At 44.9% G+C, this 20,060-nt stretch overlaps 1 protein-coding gene across 1 annotated transcript in view; it reads left to right on the top strand.

Moving 5' to 3' along the window:
- TLN2 (talin 2) overlaps nucleotides 1–20,060 on the top strand; it is a 183,990-nt gene that overhangs the window by 131,423 nt on the left and 32,507 nt on the right. The window contains exons 48-49 of the mRNA XM_024199754.3: nucleotides 4,188–4,373; nucleotides 16,142–16,249. Of these exons, the coding sequence (XP_024055522.2) occupies nucleotides 4,188–4,373; nucleotides 16,142–16,249 (294 nt within the window). The remainder of the gene's footprint in view (nucleotides 1–4,187; nucleotides 4,374–16,141; nucleotides 16,250–20,060) is intronic.

The following is a 20,060-nucleotide window of genomic DNA, read 5'->3' as shown; positions in this document are numbered from 1 at the left end:
ACTGCCTTATTCACTTTCTCCACATAATTTATGATTTTATAGACTTCTATTCTAATATAACATTTTTGAGGTGGTGCGACCGGAACTGTGGACGCAGCATGGATTTATATTATGATATTTTCTGTCTTATTATCTATTCCTTTCCTAATGGTTCCTAACATTCTGTTAGCTTTTTTGACAGCTGCTACACATTGAGTGGATTTTTCAGAGAGCTATCCACAGTGACTCCAAGATCTTTTTCTTGAGTGGTAACAGCTAATTTAGACCCCATCATTTTGCATGTTTTAGTTGGAATTATGTTTTCCAGTGTGCATTACTTTGCATTTATCAACATTGAATTTCATCTCCCATTTTGTTGCCCGGTCATCCAGGTTTGTGAGATCCCTTTGTAACTCTTCGTCGTCTGCTTTGGACTTAACTATCTTAAATAATTTTGTTCATTGGCAAATTTTTCCACCTCACTGTTTACCCCTTTTTCCAGCTCATTTATGGACATGTTGAACAGCACTGATCCCAGTACAGACCCCTAGGGGACACCACTGTTTACCTCTTTCCTTTCTGAAAACTGACCATTTATTGCTACCCTTTGTTTCTTGTGTTTAACCAGTTACTGATCCATGAGAGGACCTTCCCTCTTACCCCATGACTGCCTACTTTCCTTAAGAGCCTTTAATGTTCTGAAAGTCTAAGTACACTATATCCACTGGATCACCCTTGTCCCCATATTTATTGACCCCCTCCAGAATTATAATAGATTGATGAGGCATGATTTCCCTTTACAAAAGCCATGTTGACTCTTCCCCAACAAATTGTGTTCCTTTACTTGTCTGGTAATTCTTTTCTTTACTATAGTTTCAACCAATTTGCCTGGTACTGAAGTTAGGCTTGCCGGCCTGTAATTGCCAGGATTGCCTCTGGAATCTTCTTTTAAAAATTGGAGTTACATTAGCTATCCTCCTCTCATCTGGTACATAAGCTGATTTAGGTGATAGGTTACGTACCACAATTTCATATTTGAGTTCCTTCAGAACTCTTGGGTGAATACCATTTGGTCCTGATGACTTACTACTGTTTAATTTATCAATTTGTTCCAAAACCTCCTTTATTGAAAACCTCAGTCTGGGACAGCTCCTCAGATTTGTCACCTAAAAAGAGTGGATCAGGTGTAGAAATCTCCCTCACATTCTCTGCAGTGAAGACCAATGCAAAGAATTCATTTAGCTTCTCCGGCGTGGCCTGGCCTTCCTCAAGTGCTCCAATTGATTGTTTGGCCGGCTTCCTCCTTTTGATGTATTTAATTTTTTATTTTATTTTATTTTATTTTATTTTGCTGTTAGTTTTTGTGTCCTTTGCTCATTGCTCTTCAAATTCTTTTTTGGCCTGCCTAATTATACTTTCACACTTGACTTGCCAGATTTTATGTTCCTTTCTATTTTCCTCAGTAACATTTTTAAAGGATGCCTTTTTGCCTCTAACCGATTTTTCTACTCTGTTGTTTAACCCTGGTGGCACTTTTTTTGGTCCTCGTACTATGTTTTTTTTTTTAATTGGGGTATACATTTAATTTGAGCCTCTATTGTGGTATTTTTAAAAAGTTTCTGCAGCTTGCAGGTATTTCAGTCCTGTGACTGCACCTTTTAATTTCTGTTTAACTAGCTTCCTTATTTTTGTGTGAAAAATGCAGATACTGACAAAGGAAGAATAATTATGGAATATATATATTTTTTAAAATTAAATCCCCACATAAGCTGTGACACAGTAAATGAACCGTCAAAATCCTTTGGATAAACTCTGCAATCTAAAACGTTCCAGATACTTAGTCTGTCAAGGAATTGTACTTTATTGTGTCAAGCAGAAATCATGTGGTGATTTCTTTTGAATACTTCTAATGCATTATTATACCCATGAGTCAATTGTTTTGTTTGATTGCTTGGGGCAGTCTCAGGAGTGTCTATATATTTATTAAAAATAAGATTAAATCCTGACCCCAATGAAGTCAATGGAGAAACTTCATCCAGGATTTTACCTAGTATGGGAATATTGTATATACGTGTGCACTGCTTTAACTGGCTTGATACAGATTGAATTTGAGTACTGTTAAGAGATGTCTTTGTAACAGTTGGCATGGGCTTGTTCCTCAGTTTCTCCCCCACGCTGAGAGGGGGTGGAGGGGTGAAAGCCAAATAATAATAACCTGGATAAATGGGGGTGGCCTTTCCTAATGTATGTTCAGGCATTTAGATACTACAGCAATGGGCACACTAGAAAACCCTAATAAGGAATAGATAATGCTGTCAGAGCAGCACTGCATAATGGTTGTGACTGGTAAAATTTGTCCAGTTACTCCTGGGGGAATTCTGCGCATGTGCAGATTTCTTTGCTTCTCCGCAGCAAAATGACTTTCTGACCTGGAAGCAAAGGGAAGCTGCAAGAGCGGTCATCACCGCTCCCCAGCAGCGTGGGTGCATTGTTTCGGGCACCCGGAGCAGCCAGCAGAGTGGTAAATCCCTACACTAAGCCTCTCCATACTTGGATACTGCTGGGCTGAGCCTGCCTACCTACATCTAGTGTGCTTGGCACAGAGGGGCAGGGCCTGGGGTGTTTCTGGGACAGTCCTGGTCCTTACACTATGTCAGGGTCGGGTGCAACTTTACTGCTGAGTCCATCTCCGGAGGAGGGGAGGCGCGGCGCAGGGTGATCTACCTCTGTGCAGTCAGTGGCCTGTGCTTCCCACTGCCATGCTGGAGCTTCCACATTTATTTATTGACAAATAAAATTTGCAGAATTTTAAAATATTGTGTGTAGAATTTTAAATTTTTTGGCACAGAATTTTAAATTTTTTGGTGCAGAATACCCTCAGGAGTAACCCAGTACAGTACCTGGAATATTCTATAAGGCTTAAGAATGGCAAGCTAATAAGTAATACAGCTGGAAAAAGGAGGCAAGTAGGAGCCAGGATAAGCTCTAACTGACTTACGTTAGCTATAATGTTTTAATACAGTTAATTACTTCCAGCATTCATAGGAATGAGGTGTGTGGAGTCAGGTAATTCAATGTCTTCCTCTTGATACAAGTTCCTCTACACAGTTATATAATTAGGTTTGTAACAGAGGATTAAGCATAGAAAAGAGACAGTGCTTCATTTTCTCTGTCCCTCCCCCTTTCAACCTTTACAGAAAAAAATTTTGAGCATTTTATTAATATATCCAGTTCAGTCCTTCTGTGCTGCTTCTGTCTGAGGGGACAGCTGGTGTGGGCTCTAGTGGTGCAATGGGTTAGCGCACAGTACTTATAGAGCAGTGCTGCATGGAGTGATTTGTGGGGAGGGATAGCTCAGTGGTTTGAGCATTGGCCTGCTAAACCCAGGGTTGTGAGTTTAATCCTTGAGGGGGCCATTTAGGAATCTGGGGCAAAAATCTGTCTGGGGATTGGTCCTGCTTTGAGCAGGGGGTTGGACTAGATGACCTCCTGAGGTCCCTTCCAACCCTGATATTCTATGATTCTATGACACATTAGAGCAGGGGTAGCCAACCTGTGGCTCCAGAGCCACACGCGGCTCTTCAGAAGTTACTATGCGGCTCCTTGTATAGGCACCGACTCCGAGGCTGGAGCATCAGGTGCCAACTTCCCAATGTGCCAGGGGGTGCTCACTGCTCAACCCCTGGCTCTGCCACAGACCCTTCTCGCCCCCTTCCCTGAGCCTGCCATGCCCTCACTCCTTCCCCCCCCCCCCCCCCCGAGCCTCCTGTATGCCACGAAACAGCTGGTCAGAAGGTGCGGAGAGGGAGTGGGAGGCGCTGATCGGTGGGGCTGCCGGTGGGCGGGAGGCGCTGGGCGCGGGGGGAGATATATGGATAGGACTAGTAGCTATTGGTTTCTGGCTATCCTATAATACAGACAATTTAAATGACAAGTGTTGGGTGTCATCCATTTCAATGAATGGGTTAACTTTTTGTGCATACTTCCCACAGCTTAGTGTTTCTCTCTGCTCTGTGTAGATGTGCAAGTCTTATCAGAGCCAGACTCCTGACAAGCAGGAGTGATATTGCAGTACAGTATTCCAATTAAATTTCTGATTTCATGCCATTTGAAGGCTGCTTCCAATTGCCGTGTCTGTTTCAAGCTCTGTGTTATTGTGCTCTGACTCTTAAAGGGCAACTAGATCTCCTTTCTGCTTTAACTTCTAGGTATTTCAGTCGAAGGAGATTCCAGAAAAGACATCATCACCTGAAGAATCGATCCGGATGACGAAAGGAATCACCATGGCAACTGCCAAAGCTGTTGCAGCTGGGAACTCATGCAGACAGGAGGATGTGATTGCTACAGCGAATCTGAGCCGCAAAGCAGTAGCTGATATGCTAACAGCTTGTAAGGTAAAGATTAATTTCCTCTCCTAATTTTTTAGGTTTCTATATCCTTAAATTTAGTTTGTGTTTGTCTTTATGAGAAGTTAATGATTGTGAGAATTATGAAGTCTGACTAACATCCAATACCAGAAAGAGGGGATTTCTATGCTATGTAAGAGAAATATGGATTAATACACACTGGTTTATTTTTGGAGAGAGAGAATATTTTTTTTGATTGACACGAAACCTGCTTGAGTTTTTGTTTCTTTTAAACTACAAGACAGACTCGGTACAAACAGTAGAGCATAAAAATAATGTAATGGTGACCTGATTTTAATATAGTTAGGAGTTCTCTAATGGAAAAAATGTGCAAATGTATTGTCAATATTCCTTTGCTTTCTAAACAAACTAATTGGTCTGCTGAATTCCTACTGTGCTTTTAAAGAGTGTATGCCTTTTGTCTTATACTAAATGCAATGCTCCTGTGAGCCGAACTTTTGGAATATTGTATTTGAGACAGACAACTTTAAAGAAATAGGACTGTAAAATGTTTGCATCCATAGTTCAGGTAGTAATGCAAAATATACTCATGACCCACTTCTCTTCATGCTGAGGTAGGGCAGGATTATTCGTAATTAACAGGGGCAGGACCAGAAAGGGATTTTACAAAGTTGATTCTTTGATTCTTTGAAGTTTGAGCATTGAAATTAAGTGAAATTAAGACAACTCTTATTCCTAATCATCATTTAGGCATCTTGCTCTTCAAGGTACAAATGACTATGAGAGAAGAATTAAAGCGTGGGCAGTTTGGCAGGTGTGGAGTTCAAAATTTAGTTAAATCTTTCCCTGCTTAGGTCCCCAGATCACGTTTTAGCTCCATTATGACTGGATGTAAGGATAGGACAGGGTTTAATTTTGTTTTTAAAATAATGATTCTGCACTTAAGCATGATGCAATGTGATTTTGAACATGATTTCTGTATATATTGTGAATTGAAATCCTTACATTATTTTGACCTTGATGATTCTTGTATGTATTTAACAGAGTACATCTGTTCCTGAACACTCTGCTTGCTTCAAGCTTTGATCTCATCTTCCCCCCCTCCCCCGCCCCCTGCTAAACACAGATACTTGAAAGTATAGCTATAGTTTGCATTGGAACCCAGAAGTCACCACATCTTGTATCATCCAGTCTCGTATCATGCCTCTGTCAAAGTCCAGTACATGATGCTTCAAGGGAAGGTGAAAGCACTCTCGTGTGCAGTTGTGCAATGGTATAGGATCAATTAACACTCTGAAGCATATTCGTTAAATATCCTTTGTAACTTTATATCCTGGCTAGTGTAGGAGCATATTCATATGGAGATGTATCTGCATTTCACTCTGCAGAGTCTCTGGATTACAATTCTTCCTATTTAAATTATATTTTCAGCCTAATATTCTGCATTTTAGTTGTATGTTTTTGTATACTTTCAAATTAATTGTTTCCTCTTGTTTTCACATTCACTCCTATTATTGCTATAATTTAATTTGGTGCCTCTCCTTGCTCTGGTTCATAGATGGCCAGAGGCCTGCAGAATAAACCATTTAGAGTCCAAGCAGTGGGGAACTGGGATGTTGATAAGGGGCTGAGTATCCATGAGAGAATTGCCTTTACAAAGCAATCTAAAGAATGAAAACAGTTGAGAACAATTTTACTTGTCTAAAATGACAGATTGAAAAGCAGTCTACCTGAGAGCTTGTTGGGTATGGGAGTCATTCTTTGGGCTAGGGCCTACCAGGTTAACATGGTAGTAGTGGTAAATTGTTACCACCTGAGTAGCAAGTACTGATTCTTGAAGTCACCATTGTTATTGCTTGCAGATGACATTAATAATCTCTAGCTTGAAAGTCGGCTATGTGCCACAGAGCACCACCTTGAAAGCAGCAGAGCAGGAATAACAGCTGGAAGGCAGCCTGAAGCTAAAACCAGAAATAGTATGGTTCAGAACAGTGAGGATAAAAGCTTGCCCTCTACTTAGCCCAGTGGATTTGGTTTTGGCCTTCTTATGTCCTTGGAGCTGGAAAGGATTATTAGGCAAGGAGAAACAAGTCTGAAAACACTGGAGAGAGGTGGAAAGTCTAGAAGACCAATCATAGGCATTATTTAAAACATGTGACCCAAAATTTGTCAAAACAGCTGTCAGTCTTAAGTGTGACAAGGTTGGTGAGGTAATATCTTCTAATGGATAATCAAGGGCCACTCTATCTTGAATGGTCCCTTTGAATATGCGCTAACTACTTACGCTAAACAATCTATTCCACCTCTCATTTAGCTGTGACTCTGGGAGTATCTTTCCCAGACCTAAAGAAGAACCCTGTGTGGCTTGAAAGCTTCTCTTGTTCATGGCTACAACTATGCTGCACAGTCTTAAGTTTGTTAAATAATTTAATTATGTGTACCACATCCCCTTAGCCAGAGCTATATCAATTAATGTTAGACAGCAATTTAAAATGTCTGGTGGAGAAGCTAGTACTTCTATTTTTGGCATGTATGCTACTGTGTTCTTATCCACTCATATACTTACTTTGGTAATAGATGGAATCAAGCTGTATGAAGGAGTATCAGATCTCTTGTAGAAAGTCTTCTTATCTCTTTTTCAACATATGAATGGCCATACTGGGTCAGACCAAAGGTCCATCTAGCCCAGTATCCTGTCTTCTGACAGTGGCCAATGCCAGGTGCCCCAGAGGGAATGAACAGAATAGGTAATCATCAAGTGATTCATCCCCTGTCACCCATTCCCACCTTCTGGCGAACAGAGGCTAGGGACACCATCCCTGCCCATCGTGACTAATAGTCATTCATGGAGCTATCCTCCATGAATTTATCTAGTTCTTTTTTTGAACCCTGTTATAGTCTTGGCCTTCACAGCATCCTCTGGCAAGGAGTTCCACAGGTTGACTGTGCGTTGTGTGAAAAAATACTTCCTTTTGTTTGTTTTAAACCTGCTGCCTACTAATTTCATTTGGTGACCCCTCGTTCTTGTGTTATGAGAAGGAGTAAATAACACTTTCTTATTTACTTTCTCCACACCAGTCATGATTTTATAGACCTCTATCATATCCCTCCTTAGTCATCCCTTTTCCAAGCTGAACTGTCCCAGTCTTATTAATCACTCCTCATATGGAAGCCATTCCATACTCCTAATCATTTTTGTTGCCCTTTTCTGAACCTTTTCCAATTCCAGTGTAACTTAGAGATGGGGCGACCACATCTGCACGCAGTATTCAAGATGTGGGTGTACCATGGATTTATATAGAGGCAATATGATATTTTCTGGGGTATTAAAAAACCATGATAAATCTGAATAGCCATTTCTTTTGTACTTTAAGATGGTGAGTAGGGAGCACCTGACTTTCTTTGTTATACCATCAAGGCAGCATGACACCTGCAAAACTTGATCTTTTTGTGATATTTGGCAAAATAAGGGTTTCTCATCAAATACGCAGCAAATCAATCTTCTGAATATTTTGCTAGGACTAATATTGTCAAATAATAAGCAAATAATGAGACACATTATGGGTTAGATGTACCACTAAATGGAATGAAACCCACCAAAATGGACATGTGTAAAATATAGCATGAATTGTTATATACAGTACACTTTGTGTTTCTCTGATGTCAAGAATATAAATGTACATTAAATTTCACTGCAACTTCCCTGAAGCAGAGGGGTTCAGCTCTGGGATATTTAAACAAGTCTACAGTAATTGTGCAATATGTAAATAATACACTGATCACTGGGGTTCTGTGGCCTGCAACGTGCAGAAGGTCAGACTAGATCATGATGGTCCATTGTGTCCTTAAAGTCTGTGAGTCTGTAAGTGAGCATTTGTCAATAGTTACCATTTGGAAAAAAAAATATTGGTTACAGTTCAATCTCAGGAACTGATCCTGTGGGTCCTATTAAAGTTGATGGAGACACTTAACCAAAAGTACTCAAGATTGGATCAGACCCAAAGATAAAAACAGATTTCATCTTTATACCATGTGTGTAAAGTAATAACTCTGCATTAACTAATGGGAAACATTGATTTTTTTATTTTATTACTAGTGACTCTTGTAGCAAAATTAGAACGATATGAGAACTATCTAGGGCAAAGAGATGGTCTTAGTTATATAGTTGCACATCTTTTATCATATGATAAGCATCTCTGCCATTTCCTCTTCCAGCAGGAAGAACTGGAAGTGCTAATAAATGAATACAACTATGACATTGTTGGCATCACTGAAACTTGGTGGGATAATACACATGATTGGAATGTTGGTGTGGATGGATACAGCTTGCTCAGGAAGGATAGACAGGGGAAAAAGGGAGGAGGTGTTGCCTTATATATTAAAAATGTACACACTTGGACTGAGGTAGAGATGGACATAGGAGACGGAAGAGTTGAGAGTCTCTGGGTTAGGCTAAAAGGGGCAAAAAACAAGGGTGATGTCATGCTAGGAGTCTACTACAGGCCACCTAACCAGGTGGAAGAGGTGGATGAGGCTTTTTTTAAACAACTAACAAAATCATCCAAAGCCCAAGATTTGGTGGTGATGGGGGACTTCAACTATCCAGATATATGTTGGGAAAATAACACAGCGGGGCACAGACTATCCAACAAATTCTTGGACTGCATTGCAGACAACTTTTTATTTCAGAAGGTTGAAAAAGCTACTAGGGGTGAAGCTGTTCTAGACTTGATTTTAACAAATAGGGAGGAACTCGTTGAGAATTTGAAAGTAGAAGGCAGCTTGGGTGAAAGTGATCATGAAATCATAGAGTTTGCAATTCTAAGGAAGGGTAGAAGGGAGAACAGCAAAATAGAGACAATGGATTTCAGGAAGGCGGATTTTGGTAAGCTCAGAGAGCTGATAGGTAAGATCCCATGGGAATCAAGACTGAGGGGAAAAACAACTGAGGAGAGTTGGCAGTTTTTCAAAGGGACACTATTAAGGGCCCAAAAGCAAGCTATTCCGCTGGTTAGGAAAGATAGAAAATGTGGCAAAAGACCACCTTGGCTTAACCACGAGATCTTGCATGATCTAAAAAATAAAAAGGAGTCCTATAAAAAATGGAAACTAGGACAGATTACAAAGGATGAATATAGGCAAACAACACAGGAATGCAGGGGCAAGATTAGAAAGGCAAAGGCACAAAATGAGCTCAGACTAGCTACGGGAATAAAGGGGAACAAGAAGACTTTTTATCAATACATTAGAAGCAAGAGGAAGACCAAAGACAGGGTAGGCCCACTGCTTAGTGAAGAGGGAGAAACAGTAACAGGAAACTTGGAAATGGCAGAGATGCTTAATGACTTCTTTGTTTCGGTCTTCACCGAGAAGTCTGAAGGAATGCCTAACCTAGTGAATGCTAATGGGAAGGGGGTAGGTTTAGCAGATAAAATAAAAAAAGAACAAGTTAAAAATCACTTAGAAAAGTTAGATGCCTGCAAGTCACCAGGGCCTGATGAAATGCATCCTAGAATACTCAAGGAGCTAATAGAGGAGGTATCTGAGCCTCTAGCTATTATCTTTGGAAAATCATGGGAGACGGGAGAGATTCCAGAAGACTGGAAAAGGGCAAATATAGTGCCCATCTATAAAAAGGGAAATAAAAACAACCCAGGAAACTACAGACCAGTTAGTTTAACTTCTGTGCCAGGGAAGATAATGGAGCAAGTAATTAAGGAAATCATCTGCAAACACTTGGAAGGTGGTAAGGTGATAGGGAACAGCCAGCATGGATTTGTAAAGAACAAATCGTGTCAAACCAATCTGATAGCTTTCTTCGATAGGATAACGAGTCTTGTGGATAAGGGAGAAGCTGTGGATGTGGTATACCTAGACTTTAGTAAGGCATTTGATACGGTCTCGCATGATATTCTTATCGACAAACTAGGCAAATACAATTTAGATGGGGCTACTATAAGGTGGGTGCATAACTGGCTGGATAACCGTACTCAGAGAGTTGTTATTAATGGTTCCCAATCCTGCTGGAAAGGCATAACGAGTGGGGTTCCGCAGGGGTCTGTTTTGGGACCGGCTCTGTTCAATATCTTCATTAACGACTTAGATATTGGTATAGAAAGTACGATTATTAAGTTTGCGGATGATACCAAACTGGGAGGGATTGCAACTGCTTTGGAGGACAGGGTCATAATTCAAAATGATCTGGACAAATTGGAGAAATGGTCTGAGTTAAACAGGATGAAGTTTAACAAAGACAAATGCAAAGTGCTCCACTTAGGAAGAAAAAATCAGTTTCACACATACAGAATGGGAAGAGACTGTCTAGGAAGGAGTACGGCAGAAAGGGATCTAGGGGTTATAGTGGACCACAAGCTAAATATGAGTCAACAGTGTGATGCTGTTGCAAAAAAAGCAAACGTGATTCTGGGATGTATTAACAGGTGTGTTGTGAGCAAGACACGAGAAGTCATTCTTCCGCTCTACTCTGCTCTGGTTAGGCCTCAGCTGGAGTATTGTGTCCAGTTCTGGGCACCGCATTTCAAGAAAGATGTGGAGAAATTGGAAAGGGTCCAGAGAAGAGCAACAAGAATGATTAAAGGTCTTGAGAACATGACCTATGAAGGAAGGCTGAAAGAATTGGGTTTGTTTAGTTTGGAAAAGAGAAGACTGAGAGGGGACATGATAGCAGTTTTCAGGTATCTAAAAGGGTGTCATAAGGAGGAGGGAGAAAACTTGTTCACCTTAGCCTCTGAGGATAGAACAAGAAGCAATGGGCTTAAACTGCAGCAAGGGAGGTCTAGGTTGGACATTAGGAAAAAGTTCCTAACTGTCAGGGTGGTTAAACACTGGAATAAATTGCCTAGGGAGGTTGTGGAATCTCCATCTCTGGAGATATTTAAGAGTAGGTTAGATAAATGTCTATCAGGGATGGTCTAGACAGTATTTGGTCCTGCCATGCGGGCAGGGGACTGGACTCGATGACCTCTCGAGGTCCCTTCCAGTCCTAGAATCTATGAATCTATGAATCTATGAGGGGTATGTCAGTGCTTACAATGTTAGCATTGTACACATACTGCTAACCCATAATGCTAGAAGCACTTGAAGAGAGAATGGGGCATGATAGCAAAGAGGAACTGAGTGCGAAGAGGACAGGTACAATAGAAGTATCAAAAACCGGAGAGAAAAGAGATGAAACTGCAGAGATGGGCTCGTGGACTGGCAAGCAAGATGCTGGCCAGGATCTTGGGTTCAGTTTGCAGATTCAAAGCAGAATTCCTGTATCACCTTGAGAAAGTCCATATTTCTGTGCTACAGTTCCCCACCTGCACAACAAGGATAATAATGATCCTTTCTCCCATCCATTGTCTTGTTTGTGGACTGTGGTCTCAATCTCACTTGGGAAACCCTAGACACTTCTGTGATATAAAAATAATTAATAATAATGAAACACAGTGTGTCTTGAGAACATGTGTTGCCAATTGCAGCAGGGAAAACTGGAAGTAGAAATTCACAGGAGCAATAGAATCATAGAATATCAGGGTTGGAAGGGACCTCAGGAGGTCATCTAGTCCAACCCCCTGCTCAAAGCAGGACCAATTCCCAACTAAATCATCCCAGCCAGGGCTTTGTCAAGCCTGACCTTAAAAACCTCTAAGGAAGGAGATTCCACCACCTCCCTAGGTAACCCATTCCAGTGATTCACCACCCTCCTAGTGAAAAAGATTTTCCTAATATCCAACCTAAAGCCCCCCCAGCTGCAACTTGAGACCATTACTCCTTGTTCTGTCATCAGGTACCACTGAGAACAGTCTAGATCCATCCTCTTTGGAACCCCCTTTCAGGTAGTTGAAAGCAGCTATCAAATCCCCCCTCATTCTTCTCTTCTGCAGACTAAACAATCCCAGTTCCCTCATAAGTCTCCTCTCCTCATAAGTCATATGCTCCAGCCCCCTAATCATTTTTGTTACCCTCTGCTGGACTCTTTCCAATTTTTCCACATCCTTCTTGTAGTGTGGGGCCCAAAACTGGACACAGTACTCCAGATGAGGCCTCACCAATGTCGAATAGAGGGGAATGATCACGTCCCTCGATCTGCTGGCAGTGCCCCTACTTATACAGCCCAAAATGCTGTTAGCCTTCTTGGCAACAAGGGCACACTGTCGACTCATATCCAGCTTCTCGTCCACTGTAACCCCTAGGTCCTTTTCTGCAGAACTGCTTCCTAGCCATTCGGTCCCTAATCTGTAACAGTGCATGGGATTCTTCCGTCCTAAGTGCAGGACTCTGCACTTGTCCTTGTTGAACCTCATCAGATTTCTTTTGGCCCAGTCCTCTAGAGGATAACTAAATCATCTGACCTGAGGAGAAAAACCGAAGTTGGGATACAGTATTTTTGAAGCTTTGTCCCTTATTGTTTGTCATTACTTTAGCATTCCCCAAGTGTCTGAAACAAACTTGCTAATCAGAGTTGAGAATGCAAGAGAACATCAAACCATAGGCAGAAGATTTGGGGAAATCCTTTAAAAACTAACCTAAGTCACTTCCTCCACTTAAAGCAGAAAGAAATCCATCCTTCCAAACTATTCTACAAGGTGAACTGTGTGTCTTGGTATAATACAATATGTCACACAGGAAGTAACTCAAAAAAATTTCTGAGTTAACAATATTTCACAGATGAGGATATGAATTTATATAATGTACATACATTCTGTCCAAGAAACTTTCTGAGGAAATTCAATTTAATTTATATTGCAGGAAAACTTTCTGATGTAAATGAATGAATAAACTTTTTGTTAGTTTGCTGCTGGTTGACGAGTCTTTTGAATATGTATTCTTGATATAAGAACTAGGACCTGATTCTATTCCCAGGGAAGTAAATAGTTTTTTTCATGGACTTCAGTGGGAGGCAGAATAGGCCTTAAAGATGTTGATATGTTCAGTGTTTCTTCCAAAAATATTGTATTGTCTCAGTCAATTGTGTACGCTAAGGTTAATCAGAACACTTGGGGTTATCTCTGGTAGAAGTTTGAAGAGATTCTTGGTATCTGAGTGTTTTTGTAGTATCCGTCACCATAGTATTGAAGTATGTACAAGGTAAATTAAATGTGTGGGGTGAAGTCGCTGTTGGACGTCAAGTAGTTTCTGGACCTTTCTAAATTGGTTAAGTCTTTCCAGTAGAATAATCACCTAGGCTTAAATCTGACCAAAAAAAAAAAAAACCCCTCCAAAAAACTACTGTTCTGTTTACAAAGTGGGGAGCCAACAGTGTAGTTAATGTAGGTTGTAGTGGTTGATGCTCAGCTGCTCTTCAGCTAGCCAGTAGAGGGAGCCCATTAACCAACTCAGACCATTAACCAACTGAGTCTAATGTGACATCATCAGTTATGATGATAAGGAAAGAAAGAACTGATCAAAGTGTACAAACAACCAAATTAATTTTAGTCCCAATTGCAAATGCCAGAAGACAAAAAGAAATTGGTAGGAGCATATTTGCAAAAGTGGGCAGGTGAGTTCAATAAAACTGCCCGAAAATAAGCATTTTAAGGTGTATTTTTAAAAATTAATGCCAAGTTTAAACATGCTCCCAGTTGTACTTTCCAAATATCATTTTAGTAGTGGTGAATCTATGATGCAGAACTACTTTCAAATTTTTTATTTTGCCCTCTAAAAGATTCTACCGGTACAAGATGCTCTTTTACTGCTTGTCGTACATATTTAACCACATGAAATCTAATACTACACATGACAGGTAGTTGTTCCATTTAACCTCTATATCAAGCTCATGTCATTAATCAGCCCTTTGCTGCAGTATGTTTAAAAGGCAGGCATACTTCTTTGCAATCTTCCGTTTTCCATATACAGAATAATATTGGCCCTCAAAGCACTTTACAAAGAAGGTCACCATCATTATCTCCATTTTACAGAGCGGGAAAATTATGCACAGATGTAACCTGCCCAAGGTCACCCAGCAGGCCAGTAGCAGAGCTGAGAATAGACCCTGGATCTCCTAAGCCAGGGGTTCTCAAACTGTGGGTCAGGACCCCAAAGTGAGTCATGACCCTGTTTTAATGGGGTTGCCAGAGCTGGTGTTAGACTTGCTGGGGCCAGTGTTAGACTTGATGGGGCTGAAGCCCGAGCCCCATCACCCAGGGACGAAGCCCGAGCCCCACCATCCAGGGTTGAAGCTGAAGCCCCAGGGCTAAAGCTTGGGTGGTGGAGCTCAGGCTTTGGGTTTAGCCGTGGGCTGCGGAGCTCAGCTTACAGGCCCCTTGCCTGGGGCTGAAGCCCTTGGGCTTGGGCTTTGGCCCCCTGCCTGGGGTGGCAAGGCTCAGGCTTCATTCCCCACCTCCTGAGGTCGTGTAGTAATTTTAGTTGTCAGAAGGGGGTCGCGGTGCAACGAAGTTTGAGAACCGCTGTCCTAAGTTCAAGTACAGTGCGCTATCCACTAGACTGCACTGTTTTCTGATGTGTAGCCTTAAGCTGTGTTCACTTTTGGGGGCTGCACAGAACACTCTCATTTTAGACGGAATGTCTGAGGGTTTGTGGGGGGGAGCGTTTTGAGGGGGGTTGTAGTTCTAAAATCTGTAACGCTGTATGTATTTGTGGATGGAGAAACTATTGCTCAGACCTCTTTCGTTTTCCTTCCTCTTCCAATGTGTCAATAGGAATATGGAGGCGCCATCTTCCTTCTTATTAGCATCACTGCTTGTACGAAACTGTAGTACACGTCCCCCACAAACTACCAGCTCAGTCCATTCCCAGAATCTGTTATGGTTATACCTAAAAAAAGCAACCAACTTGCTGCCTTTCTCCTTTGGACCTTTGCTGAGTTGCCTGTTTTGTTTGGGCTGATGGCGGGATGTGTGTCTGATGCTGACCATGTCTAATGAAGAATGTTAAAAAATAGTGAGCTGTTGCATCCCTAGAGTGAAGAATATGATAACAGAAGGAAACTTCTTCGTAAATCCATTTTCACGGTTAGGGTGACCAGATAGCAACTGTGAAAAAATGGGACGGGGGTGGGGGGTAATAGGTGCCTGTATAAGAAAAAGTCCCAAAAACCGGAACTGTCCCTTTAAAAATAGTACATCTGGTCACCCTATTCACAGTTGAGGCTCTGCAGCTTTGGCAGGCCAGTTATGCTATACCTTTGCAACAGTGGTGACTTGCTGGCTTGGATGCAGGGCCGGCTCTAGGCACCAGCAAAACAAGCTGGTGCTTGGGGCGGCACATTTTTAGGGGCGGCACGGCCAGCACCAGAATGCCGCCCCTAAAAATGTGCCGCGGCCGCCCTAGCTCACCTCCGCTGCTGCTGCCTGGGAGGGAGGGGGAGATCCTGAGTGGCCGTTTCGCGCGCCGCTGCTCCCCCTCCCTCCCAGACTTGAGAGCCTGGGAGGGAGGGGGAGAAGCGGCGCCCGCGCCGCGGCCACTCGGAGTCTCCCCCTCCCTCCTAGGCTCTCAAATCTGGGAAGGCGGGGGAGATCCCGAGCGGCCACGGCGCGCAAAACAGCCGTTTCACGCGCCGCTGCTCCCCCTCCCTCCCAGGTTTGAGAGCCTGGGAGGGAGGGGGAGACTCCGAGTGGCCGCGGGGGGGGGTGGGGGCGGCCAAAATTGTCTTTGCCTTGGGCGGCAAAAATCCTAGAGCCGGCCCTGCTTGGATGTTATTTACAAACAATGAGAAATTGCTTTTTTCTGGCCTTTTTTTGCCATTTATATAGTTTCCATCCATATGTCTGCTCCTCCGCCCTACCTCTGCTTTGTAATTTTTGAGTGTTAATATTGCTTTGTCTCCGTAGCAAGCTTCCTATCACCCAGACGTGAGTGAAGATGTTCGAGCGAGAGCACTGCGATTTGGAACAGAATGTACCCTGGGATACTTGGATCTCCTAGAACATGTCCTCCTGGTAAGAAGGAGCCTATAGGCATGTATTGAAGCTTTGCCAAGAACAAATAATCCCACTGAGCCCTTTTCATAATCATTGCCAAGGTTAACTTTTTATTAGCTTGCTGCAAGTTCCTGAACAAATGGTTAAAATAGCTCACCACTTTCTAAAAAAAGAGAGAAGGGAAGCTGGAAGTGTTTGCATAGAGTTTTCTCTTCTGGAGCTTACTTTATCATGAGTCAGTGAAGGCATCACAGCATCTAAAAATGGGCCCCTTTAAAATCAAACATTGGTATTCTCCAGTGGGTCTCTCTCTTAACCTGATGTAGTAGAACACACACCAATCACCAGTGATGAGCTGCCAAAATCGTAACAACCGGTTCCCTCCTCACCCCACGAGGGGGTCATGGCCCACCCCCCGGGACTCCTGCCCCATCCAACCACCCCTTCTCTCTGTCCCCTGACTGCCCCTGGAACCCCTGCCCCTGACTGCCTCCCACCGCCCCATCCAACCCCTGCTCCTCCCTGACTGCCCCCCCCGGGACCCTTGTCCCCATTCAATCCCCCTGTTCCCTGCCCTCTGACCGCCCCAACCCCTGTCCACCTTCCCATCACCCCCCGAACTCCCCTGCCCTCTCCCAACACCCCCTTACCGCACTGACTGGACGTGGCTGGCTGCACTACAGTCCGGCCGGAGCTGGGGGGCCGGGGACGCGGGGCCGGAGTCGCGCGGCCGGAGCCCAGGGACGCGGCCGGAACTGGGGGGCCGGGGCAGGAGTCGCGCGGCCGGAGCCCGGGGACGAGGCAGGAGCTGGGTAGCCGGGGCCGGAGGACGTGACAGGAGCCGGGCGACCGGCCGCAGCCAGGGAGGGCCGTGGCCGGAGCCGGGCAACTGGGGATGCGGGTCCGCAGCCACCGCCGCACCCGGACCCGTGCTGCCAGAGCCGGGCCACGTCACGCCACAGCAGGAGCTGGGCGGCCAGGGCCGGAGACGGGCGGCCAGGGCCGCGGGGCCGGGCAGGGCCGCGGCCGGAGACAGGGAGGGCGGCCGGCCGGAGCCAGGGAGGGCTGCGGCAGGAGCCGGGCGGCCGGGGACGTGGTGCCGGGGAGGGCCGCTGCCAGAGCTGGCCAGGCGGGGCCGGGGACGTGGCCGAAGACCAGCCGGGGCGCATGGCCCTCCTCGCTCCCCCCCACCCACACCTTAGCTCCGTCTTCCTGGGCCTGAGCGGAAAGCCTGCTTGCTTCTCAGCCCTCCCAGGCTTCCCGCGCGAACAGCTGATTCGCGGGAAGCAGGGGGGAGGAGAAGCAGGGAGGAGCATTCATGGGAGGAGGCAGAGCTGAGGTGAGCTGGGGCTGCGGAGGGGAGCGCTTGTTAAATTTAAATGCCCTTTTAGAACCGGTTGTCCCATGCGGGACAACCGGTTCTAAAAAGGCTTCTAAATTTAACAACCGGTTCCCGCGAACCGGCTCCAGCTCACCACTGCCAATCACCCAAACCACCGATGTTGTGAAAATCACTAGGGGAGCACTACGTTCACATGCTTGCCTGACCCTATCCTGAGGTAAGCAAAGGAAATGCTATCTGAGGCCATCCCCAAAGCCCCACCTAAAAGCTCCCCAACTCTCAGTTTTTTCACTTAAAGTCTTGTGACTAACTCAGTGCACTCTGAAGCTGTGAATACTGAACTGTGTATGCTTTTCTGGAATCTGAACACTTATCTGGTAATATTGTAGCATTGTTTCAACGTGGGCATTTCACATATATAGAAGCATGGGGTGTGTAAGAACAAAGGTTTAGTAAAATATCCAACTTTCTCAAGTTGACTTGCAGCTGCAGTCATCATGTACGCAACCTCTGAGAAGCTACTTTTTAGTGGCTGGTGTGCGACATAGGCCTTCTGGGTAGAAATACATTGCCAGGCAGAGATTTTAGTGTGTCTAGTTAAATTAAATTAACGACTGTGTGTAGGAATACAGATAAAGTAAAAAATAGAGGTCCGATTATATTAACGCTTGTCACTAGCAAGGAAGATAATATAAGAAAAATTAAACTTGTTAGATCTCATTACTGGAACTTGCCCAGCAGGGAATAATTTGCATTTAGAAGTCTAGTGTATTTTTAGTACAGTTGTACTTGGGGAAATTTGTCATGTTTTATCCACTCTATTGAATATTGCATTATCTGCCTCAACATTATGCATCTTAACAGAGCAAAGACTAATCAGATTTTGCTTGATCCTACTCCTTCATCTTTTGCCTTTCACTTCTCCCATCTATTCCATTTTCTTAGCAGAGCCGCCTTTCTTACCTCTAGCAGCTTCACTTACAAGGCCTGAGTACACTGCGGAAATGTAGCTGTAGACGAGCACTTCGTTGCTCGCGGTATAAATTTGCTGGAGACCACTCTTTCACACACCAGTGCCTTTTTATTTCCCTGTATTTTCCCACCACCGCGTATATACAGCTATATACAGTTCAATATCAGTCAGATAGCCCCTTAGGGAACAGCTTGCTCTTACAGCTAGCTGAGAGCAACAGGCCCTCACTCCTCACTTTCCTGTTTCCCCCCCTCCTACTTCCTTCCTGCTAGCTTTATAGGCCTTCTTCTTAGCAGGCTCACAGGTGATTGCTCTCAGGCTCCTTTAATGAGCCACACCCTGCCAGCTCCAGTCAGTTCCCCTTTATGGGAGCTATGCTAGCAGGTTCTGAGCTAACAGGGGCTAGTTCAGTGCCTCATAGGCCACCACCCTGTTATACCTTAAGATCGGCACCCCCGGGCCACCTTTGGCCCCTCGGCCCTTCCGCCGTTCCCCCGAAGGAGGGTCTTTCGGGGAGCCCTCCCCGCTCCCAGCTGGGTCCTTCCCAGCCAACACCCCGGATGGTTTCTCCATCCCTCTCCCACAGAAGGAGCATTTCTCCAGGAGTGGTGGCCCCACCATCTCTGCTTCCGCCCGCAGGTCATCACACCAATCGCAGTGTGGCAGGCCCCCTATCCCCAGCTTCCCCTGTGTGTCTGGCCAGAGTTCGGGGGTTGTTTTCACTTCTAGCGAGATCTCCCGCGCCTCAGTTTCCCCCGGCTCTCCTTGCGGCTCAGGACTCTCCTGCCCCTCCGACGGGGGGTCAGCATTCATCCCACCTCTGGGCGGGACCTTCCTCGCCTCAGTTTCCTCCGTTCGTCCCAGTACATCTGGGGCTTCTTCCGCAGAGAGCGGGATCAGGGGGTGTTCCCCCATGCCCCTTCCTTCTCTGTGGGAGTCCAGACCGACCAGCTCCCCCATATATGCTTCCCGCGGGGTCTCTCCACTCTCGGCTTTGCTGTCTAGGAGTTTTTTCTTGGTTCCCAGGACGGGGCCCGTCGTCCCGCCCTGGAGTTCTCATTCTCTGGGGATCCACCCCCCCTCTCGGGGTACCCCGTTGTTTCGTGCCCGGTAGTGGGGCATAGTCCCGGCCTAACACTACCGGACACGGTAGTTTCTCCAGGACCCCTACCTGCTTCCATCTGAAGCAACCCTTCACTTCCAGGGGTACCTGGGCTACCGGGCAGGACTTCCTGTCCCCATGTACACACCCGAGGGCCATCCTTTCCCCCGGAATGAGCCAATGTGGCTTAACCAGCGCCTTTCACACCAGCATGCAACTCGAGGCGGTGTCGACCACAACCGTTTGGGGTCTCCACCCCACTTTCACAGGCACAGTGGATACCCCCAGCCCCCGCTTCTGTCCCGCCCATTCAGTCCAAGCACAAAAGTCCGCCCAGCCACCAGGGCCGGCTCTAGGCACCAGCCAAACAAGCTGGTGCTTGGGGCGGCACATTTTTAGGGGCGGCATGGCC

The sequence above is a fragment of the Terrapene carolina genome, unplaced genomic scaffold (genome assembly GCF_002925995.2).
Source record: "Terrapene carolina triunguis isolate 2854851 unplaced genomic scaffold, T_m_triunguis-2.0 Scaffold67, whole genome shotgun sequence".
NCBI lineage: Eukaryota > Metazoa > Chordata > Testudines > Emydidae > Terrapene > Terrapene triunguis.
This window is presented reverse-complemented; position numbering and strand designations above follow the sequence as displayed.